Source organism: Cicer arietinum, chromosome 7, assembly GCF_000331145.2.
Source record: "Cicer arietinum cultivar CDC Frontier isolate Library 1 chromosome 7, Cicar.CDCFrontier_v2.0, whole genome shotgun sequence".
Taxonomy (NCBI): domain Eukaryota; kingdom Viridiplantae; phylum Streptophyta; class Magnoliopsida; order Fabales; family Fabaceae; genus Cicer; species Cicer arietinum.
Window position 1 is genome coordinate 16,789,494 of NC_021166.2, and position 10,165 is coordinate 16,799,658.

At 23.6% G+C, this 10,165-nt stretch overlaps 1 protein-coding gene across 1 annotated transcript; it reads left to right on the top strand.

Annotated features, from left to right (window-relative positions):
* Positions 1-5,051: 5,051 nt before the first annotated feature.
* Positions 5,052-9,904, top strand: LOC101511381 (protein STRICTOSIDINE SYNTHASE-LIKE 6-like). The gene is made up of 4 exons (XM_004509362.4): positions 5,052-5,511; positions 6,232-6,551; positions 6,885-7,017; positions 9,430-9,904. The coding sequence occupies exons 1-4, from the start codon at positions 5,059-5,061 to the stop codon at positions 9,706-9,708; spliced, it is 1,185 nt and encodes a 394-aa protein (XP_004509419.2). The 5' UTR covers positions 5,052-5,058; the 3' UTR covers positions 9,709-9,904.
* The last annotated feature ends 261 nt before the right edge of the window (positions 9,905-10,165 follow it).

Sequence of the window (10,165 nt, forward strand, 5' to 3'; positions counted from 1 at the left end):
CTAAAACTTCTTGAACTAGTGAAGATTAATTGATCTTGAAGTTGACTTGATAATTCTTGAAACTGGAGAACATTCTTCGTTTTTCCAGAATGTGTCAAGAACGTTTTCCGTTCTTGTTTGTTCAGATTTTACTTTTCATGTTGATTCATTTTTGCTTTACTTAGATTCTATCTTTGATTAATACACTCAAACACACATGTTAAATACCAAAACGCTTATAATCATAATTATAAGTCTTAATTAATTTTTGTTTAGTTATCATCAAAACATTAATTTGAGATTTTGTCTCCACAGTCTTTTGTAGACAAATATATAAAAATCGTCAAAAAATTTAACGATAGTTGAAAATAGTCTTCAGAATAATTGTTCATGATCCTCCTTGTGTTTATGCGTAAGACAGTGATTTATTTGATGTCATTTCAATAAGATAAATATTTTTGTTTTTTCTTATTTTTATCAGTCTGATACCATTTAAGTTATTATCTCAATTACGAAACAAAACATTATCATCAACAACTACTTCTAAGAAGATGATGTATATGGTTGTTAAATTTTTAAACATTTTTCAATTATTGAGACATAGTGAATCGTGTTCTATATTAGAATTTGCCACCATATTAGCATTTACGTAGTTTAGTTTAAGTTGGAATGTTAACATATATTTTTGAATTATATTTTTTGTAAACATGCCTACAATATCTTAAAAAGTTTTTCATAAAAAATAAGTTCAAAACTCAATTTCTACTATATTTTTTTTATTTTTATCTTAAATTTATGAATTTAAAAAAAATCATATTTAAGTAATTATAAATTAAGAAATTTCAAATTTTATCGAGATATTTTTTATGATATTCTAAATATGTTTAGAAAATATAATTGAAAAACTTAAAGACGAAGAATAATTAAATATATTTTATTTTACAAAAGAATAAAACTACTTACAAGATAATATTACATCTTATATGAATTAAAAAATAGGCTAAATTACATCTGTGGTCCTTTAACTTAATTTCAGGTAACGTTTTAGTCATTTATCTTTTTTTTTTTTCCCGACTTGGTCATTTATTTTAACTTTAAGTGACAATTTGATATTTTATGTTTTAAAATTTCAACAATGTTATCCTTTTTTATACAAAAATAAAAAAAAAAAAATTCAATCAAAACTCATAAAATTAATTATATTCTTCAATATAATACAAATTTCATCAAATTCGTAACGCAAATCTTCAAATAAACTTATATTTTCATACTTTATTTGATATTGTTAGGAATAAAGGACTAAATCGAGAAAAAAAAAGATAAATGACTAAAACGTTACTGAAATTAAGTTAAGGAAATACATATGTAATTTAGTCTAAAAAATATAAATCTTTTAAAACATATTAAGAATAAAATGTAAAGTTTTTACCGCAACTATTTTTTTTGTTAAATAAATCACTGAGACAGACGGAGAATTACTTAATTCTTGCACTTGTTTTTCCTCACCGATTAATAAAATTAGTTGTGACTTCGGACAGGAAATTAAATGCATAAATATGAGATATATATGAGATATTTCCCGTAAAAAGAACATAAAAACTAATAAATTATTCACTTGTTGTAAATTTTTGAATATTTTTTGACTTCATAGAAAATTGTGACACATTAAATATATCGTATTAAAAATATAAAACATATAATTTAAGCCATAAATAAATCTTAAAATTTCTAACCTTTCTATAGTTGAGAGAAAAAGAATTTCTAAAAATTATCGACGAGATGTACCTCCTCTACCCCATAATGAGTGACATACAGAGGGAGTACTATATAAGAGATGAATACGTAACACTATATGTTGTATTTACAAATCAAAACCATACACTCTCCTATCTATGATTGTTAAATATCATATTAGCGCTTAAATATAAACAAAAGAGTTAAAGAAAGCTGATGGATTTAATTTAAAATAACTAAATATATAAATCTTTGTGACCTATTTTTATTTATATTTAAATATTCTAGAGTAGTGCATGTTTATGTGCTCTATTATTACAATTTACTTATCACATTAATCATTTTCAATTCACTTGGAATTATTAGCTCCAAATATATTTTCTTTAAATTGTTATATTAATATTATAAATGTATATATAGGAATATAATTACTGAATAAATAGAATAATGACTATTATTTTACAGCTATTTTAAATAATGACTAAATAAATAAAATAATTTATCCAATATTAAATTGTTAACCCACTAAACAGAATGTGAGTTGAGTTTAGACTATCATGAGACATGTTAGTTTTATTTTATTGATGACAATGTTGAATTATGATTCATCGTTTCTAAATCTGAATTATATGTTGGTGGTAAATCAAAATATCTCAAGATGTGAATATTATCTTATTATAATATTAATATTTAATGATAAATTTTTGTTCACTAGAAATATGTTTGTTTCCTTTTGGAATAATTATTATTTGGGATATGTGAAATTTTGGATAGAAATGTTATTTGAGATTTTATCTTATTTCCCCTGTGGAAATTATGTTTCATATTATGAAATGTGGTCTTAATTTTCTCTGGAGATTGTATTTCCTTAACGACATTGTTATTTTTTTTTTCTTAAGAATGAAAGTACTTTTCGATATGAAATAATGTTTCATTTGAATTTAAAGAATTGATTAGTTATCTTCAATTTCTTGGGAAGGTACAATGAAAACTTGTACACTAATGATCACCAACTATACTATGATGTGTATTATATTAATAAATTTATTTGATAATCATAACAATTGTGAATAAAGTTTTAAACTCTAAAGTTTTTGTTTTATAATTTTTTTAATTAAGTTCCTAATGTTAGATCTTTTATTAAAATTATTTTATTTAAAGTTTTAATTTATTAATTTATTATTTTTATTGAAAAAATATTAAAAAATTCAAATATTTATTTTTTCAAAAAAAATTTAAATAATTTTTTCTCAAAAAATTTAGGGAGAAGTTTTAAATAAAAAAAATCAAACAAAAATCGATTTTTTTAAAATAAAAAAATAGTGAATTATTTTTTGTCGAAACTCTTTTATTAGAAATTTTTTTTTGAAAAAATAAACTCATAGACACCATTAAACCCACAATATTTTAGATACTTTTTAGTATTTGAGACTTTCTTTTTGAAATCTTTTTAATTATAAATTCTTTTTACTTCTCCAACAAGTAGGCTGAAGTCAATAGGGGTGTATGTGGGTTGGGTTGGGCCGATTTTGACAAAATCTGATACCCGATTCGATCAATTATCTTTGGATTTAGTTAAGTTCTAAACCTGTATTTTTTTCATTTAACCCGAATTGAATCGACCCGATCAAGAAGGAGTTTGGTTGGATTGGGTTGGGTGTTATACATAAATAATAACATAGTTTTTTATTTTACGGGAAAATTTAATGACTGAAATTATATTAAATACTTGAATGTTTCAAAAACTATAAAATTTAAGTCACACCATTCAATTCTTTAAAAAAAACCAACAACTTCTCACACAAAAAAATAAATCTAACAATCTTTAAATACATAAATAAATTCAACAACAATAGATCAATAAAATATGAAAATTCATCAATTCTAAGCAATGTCAACTTCAATTCTTCAAGTCCAAGCACTTAACAAGCGCCTCAAATTATGGAAGAGAACAATTGAGAATATGCAAAAACAAATATCAATAAAAAAAGTCATGAGATAAAGAAGAAAAAATAATAAATAAGTAAATTAAAAAAAAAAAAAAGTAGATGACGGCTACTGAAAATCTGAAGAAGAAGAATGAAATCCTATTGGGCATCCATACAAAATTTAAAAAAAAAAAATTATAACTAGTTATCATGTCGAGTCTACGGGTTAAAATTGTTGAATCTATTACCCGAACTAAATATAAGCGGGTTTCAGAGGATTGAGTTGGGTCAGACTCGAAAGTGACTGAATACGAGTAAAAATCGGGTTGAGTTAGATTGAGTGATCAAGTTAGCGGGTTGACCCGTGCCCATGTACACTCCTATGAGTCAATGATTAGAGATTTTGTCAAATTGACAATTCTAATTGTGGGTGACATAGAATTGTTGATAATAATGATCATATTTACTTATGATTGAGTATTTGATTTTAAGTTTTATTTATTTATTTTATTTGTGTTTTGTTACCTTTTGTTTTTTAAATTTGAGTATTTTAATCGAAAAAGCATGAAAATTATTATATTTGAATAGTTTCACTTTAAAATTTGACGTAAAGTTCTTTTAAATATTTTAATATTATAATATTGATAACAAAAAGGCACTAATTGTGTGATTTCACTAGTGTTTTATTATTTATAAATAAAAGTATAAATTTATTTTAGTTTAACCAAAATTAAGCACAATTAAATATTTTTATAAAATTTCTACGATATATGAGTTAGTATGATATGTAACCGTACATAATTAATAGTTAGTTGAATATCAATAAAATTTAAAATAATTTGTTTAAATTTTTATTATTTATAAAAATGAATATTATATGTTTTACAATTAAATAGGAAAAATTAGTATAATATTTTTTTTGTCTTAAAATTAATATAGTGTTTATAAACAACGAAATAATATTTTTTTAAGATATAAAAATTAACAAATAACTATTTTAATTTATAAAAATGATCATTAATTTATTACTTTATAAAATAAATGTATGAATACTCTTTAATTTGTAAATATATGGTATTTCATCATCACGATTTTTTAATTTGTAAATATACGGTGTTTCATCATCATGATTGCTATAGTAGTTGATGTTCTTTTATAGCAGCTTCTTAACTATTTTTTATTTATTATAAATTAATAAAGTATTAGAAAAAATTAACAATAACAACACGTCATTTAAAATATAATATATTTAATTGATTAAAATTTACAAAAATTTCACTAAAATTATATAGAAATCTATATGAACTTTAATATAAATTTTAATCAATGGGTTATAAAATTTCAAAAATATGTGAGAAGTTTGAGTGGGCAATGATTTTAGTTATAAATATTTGAGACTTGGACATGAAAGCATTGTATGGACTCATCTTCTTCATCACCGCTCTCTAATTCTCTAAACCATACAAACAAAATAACACAAACAATGTCATATCTTTTAACAACCTTATTCGCCATTGCTATCTCGGTAGCGGTGGCTGCTGTTCTTTACCGGCCCGAACCATTTCAACCGGTTCAATTTCCATCCGGTGATTTAACTCATCGAACCGCGAACGCTCCAGCTGTAAACCCGCGCATGCTGATTGGGTGGGAAGTTGTGGCAGAGGGAGAGGTGGATGGACCTGAAGACTTGGCTTATGATAAGAGGAGGCGACTCATCTACACCGGCTGTGAGGATGGGTGGATTAAGCGAGTTACTGTCAATGACTCGGTGGGTGACTCGGTGGTTGAAAATTGGGTCAACACTGGTGGAAGACCACTTGGACTCGCTTTGGAGAAAAACGGTGAACTCATAGTTGCCGATGCTACTTTGGTAGGTCCCATAATGGATCATTTGCAAATCTTTTTAATTTTATGACTATTCTGTTTCATAGCGTTATTTAAAAATTCAAAAGAGAATAACTAATTTAAGATAAAGATCCAATGAATAAAGGAGTTAAATTAGAATTCAAAAGTTGGAGAAGGAGAAGAAAATGTTAATTTAACTAATATATTAATATTTCTTTATTAAAAAAAATAAAAAATAAATACATTTAATAGCGTTCGAAATGAGATAGTTCAAAGTCTCTTTTAATTTAATCAGCAATTTTAAATTTAAATTTAACTTATTTAAAAATGCAGTCATATTAAAATTGTTGAAATAATTTTATCGAGTATAATACTTTTTGATTCCAGAAAATAGTCTTTGCAAATTGGACACCAAAAATGCTTGATAAATTTTTTAATTTAATATTCCCTTCATCTCATAGTATAATTGTATAAAATTCATGACTTATTTTATAAAATTATTCCTTGTTAATAATATAAGTAATTTTTTGAAAATAATTGATAAAAGATAGAGTAACACATTTAGAATTACATATAAAATGTAACAAATTTTAACTAAAATAATTTATATTGCGGGGGTAGAGAGTAAGTGACACTGTGTCAGTAACTTTTTATTCAATTTATATTTATTTAATGGATAATTTAATTATTTGAGTTAACTTATTTGTTAATTGTGCATAATAATTAATTTGAATAAATAATACAGGGACTAGTGAGAGTGACACAGGAAAAAGGGAAGCAAACGAAGGTTGAAATTCTGGCGGATGAGCATGATGGATTGAAATTCAATTTAACAGATGGAGTTGATGTTGGTAAAGATGGAACAATTTATTTCACAGACGCATCATACAAATACAATTTGAAGGATTTCTACTATGACATTGTGGAAGGTGAGCCTCATGGTAGATTCATGAGCTATAATCCAGCAACAAAAAACGTAACATTGCTTGCCCGTAACCTCTACTTTGCTAATGGAGTTGCGGTCGCACCTGACCAAAAATTTGTTGTCTACTGTGAAACTGTCAAGTAAGTTTGCTATACACTCAATTCATTTAAAGTATGTCATCTTCTTTTTCATTTTTTAGTTAGTCCGGTTACCATAATTCTCACACGACCTTATAACTATAAATTATAGAATTTAATTTATACACATAGTATGTTAAAATAGTTTGAATATTATGAGTCACTTACAATGGTTCAATCATTAATAATGTATATTATTCATAAAGTCGCTTATAAATATTTTTACACTAAATGTGCATGAAAATCAAACTCTAAATTATAATAATTAATCTATTTACAAAAGTTCTTGTTTGAATAATAAGACGTAATTTTTTTAAAGTTATGATGATTTTACAGGAGAAGGTGTAGAAAATATTACCTGCAAGGTTCCAAGAAAGGAAGAATAGGTGAATTTTGTCCAGATCTACCGGGCATGCCCGATAATATTCATTATGTTGGCAAAGGACAATATTTTATTGGAATGTCCACGGTAACAATTCTTTATTTCATTGTTTCTTTTTAATAGAAATTGGAAGTGCAAAAGTATTCAAAATGCAAATTTGATAATCTAATCATGTCCAGCAATTGAAACAATTATATTCGGCACTCAAAAAATATATTAATAAAAAAATGCTTAAATATACTTTTAGTTTTTCTTATCTTTTATTTAATATTTATTTTTAGTTATTTTTTATTTATTTATTTTGATCTTTTATTTTTTGTAAATAGTATATTTTAGAGTTTTTTTTATTAAAATATCATTTTTTATTTATTTATTTCCCTATATGTCTAGTTTGAAAACTATTTTTTCAAATGCTTTACTTTTTTTTTTCAAGTAGGAGGTGTTCCCAGGGAAAGCGATCACCTAAAGATGATTTTTTTTAAACTCAATAGAATGTCGTTTCCTAGAGAAGCGACTTCTAACTGAGTAAATTTTTTATTTTTGTTATATTTTAATATTTGTTTATTATTAGAGTTATTAATTTAATTATTTAAAAAGTAAAAAATACTAATAAAAAATTAAATATATATATATATATATATTAATAAACTATAAATAAATTTTACTTTTTAATTATTATTATTATTATAATAAATAATTATTATAATTATAATTAAAAATTATTATAATTAAAATGATCAAATAAAAATAATTAAATTATATTATAAATTTCAAAAAAAAAAAAAATTAAATAATAATAACAGTTAAATGAAAAGAAATTTATATTAATAACATGAAAATGAAACGAAATACATTAAATTAACGATAAAAAATATCATATTTGAGAGAAAAAAATATCAAATTTATATCAATGATGTCCATCTAAATGACCCCCCGTCCCACATCTAGGATGTCGTCGAACTCATCTAGTTCTCTAAACAAGTTGCGGTTATTTCGGTTCATCCCCATTTTGATAATTTTCCTTAATGTATTTTGTTTCATTTTTATGTTATTAATATAAATTTATTTTCATTTAATTATTATTATTTAATTTTTATTATTATTTAATTTTTTTAAAAAATTTATAATATAATTTAATCATTTTTATTTAATCATTTAGATTATAATAATTTTTAATAATAATTATTATTTATTATAATAATAATAATTAAAATATAACATTTATTTATAATTTATTAATGAATTTTATTTTAATTTATTATTATTATTTTTATTTTTTAAATAATTAAATTAATAACTCTAATAATAAATAAATATTAAAATAAAAAAAATAAAAACAAAAATAAAAAAATTTACTCAATTAGAAGTCACTTCCCTAAAAAACAATATTGCATTGAGTTTTAAAAAAATGTTCTTCAAGTAATTGCTTAATCAGGGAACGAACTCCTACTTAACAAAAAAAGTAAGGCATTTAAGAAAATAGTTTTCAAACTAGGGCATTTAAAAAAACTCTATATTTTAATCATTTTTATCGTAATAAAATTCTTGAATATAAATATATAAAAATAAAAATTAAAAAATAAAATACTAAAATAAATCAAAATCAAAATAAATAACTAAAATAAATATTAAATAATAAATAAAAAATCAAAATTATATTTAAATCTAAAAATGAGGGACACATTTACGGAACCCTTGAGTATAAATATATCAAATTTGTAATTTAGAAGACCAAACCGCCAAATAAATCTTCATAACTAGCAAGCTCATTAGTGCAAGTAATATCTTCTCTATACACATGGGTGATTCTAAAATACATACAATTTTTCCATCTAATACACGTATGGCAAGGGGATAAATTTAGAGAGTTGAAGGCCAAACAACAATTTGAGAATTACTTTCCTACCAAAGATTCTTCCATCTTTTTTTTGTTGATGTATTATTTCACTCGTCAAAGTTGAACCATAAAATTCAGTGTAAAGATATCAACTTAAAAAGTGAAATAACTTAGAGATACTTCCAACATCTTTTCTTCATTCTTGAAGTAAATTAAAGTATATATGTGATTTTTTGGGTACAAAAGTATATATGTGAGTTATTGTGTTAAATTGTTAATTAGTTTTTTTACAGACAAATATTAATATTATTACTTAATATTCTTTAGTTTGAAAAAAAATTAACTTATTAATGTTATATGAGTCAACACAACTGTTAGTAAATTATATAATAATTAACTTATATTACTGTAAAATTTTTAGTTTGAACTCAATTGAATTATGATTTAAAAACATTTTAAAGATATTTTTTTAATTAATTTTAAATAATTTTAATGATTCGACGATTATTATATTGATTGTAAATGTAAAAATATAATTAAGTGGACGATTGAGATCAATTAAATCCTATAAATTAATACTAATAACCAAAGTAATAAATTAGCAAAAGAAAGTGTGAAGCTTTGTTGTTTTCTAATAAATGTACTTTGTTCTTTAATGGCAGTCTGTAACTCCTGAAAGGGGTTTATTACTTAAATATCCCTTCCTCAGGAAAAGTGCAGCGAAGTTTGCAAAGTATTTTAGAAGACCAAAAGTAGAGAAGAACGGTGGAGTTTTAGTTGTGAATTTGGAAGGAAAGCAAACAGAGCACTATTATGAGCCTCAATTATCACTTATTTCAAGTGGGATCAAAGTTGAAGATTATATATATTGTGGCTCTCTTTCATATCCCTTTATACTACGTGTAAATGTGAAGCAATATCCTGCACTTCCCTTACCATGAACAGGAAAAATCTCACCCATATGATACGAGGTTTCTTATAAAGGCCCACTAATTAATTTTTGTTATTAAATTTTATATGTGTAACATATAAGATGTTAATTTATTATTAAAAACTGTAGTGGTATATTGTGTGGAATTGGGTTGGTTCTGGTTATACATGTTATTGGTTTATGTAATAGAGACAAATAAGATTTTAATCTTGTAATTTTTTTTTTTAAATTCTTTCATGAAACTTGATCCACAAAATTGCCGCTGTGACACACAGTTAATATTTTATAATGATGTGGCATTTTCTTCAATTAATTTTAAAAAAATAATTGAATGATAATAATGATAATAAATTATATTAATAAAATTAAATAAAATACATTAAAATCAAATAAATAAAGGGTAAATATTTTCTTTGCATGTATATCCTTTTTATTTTAATTCTCCATTATGCCTTAGGTTGAAATGC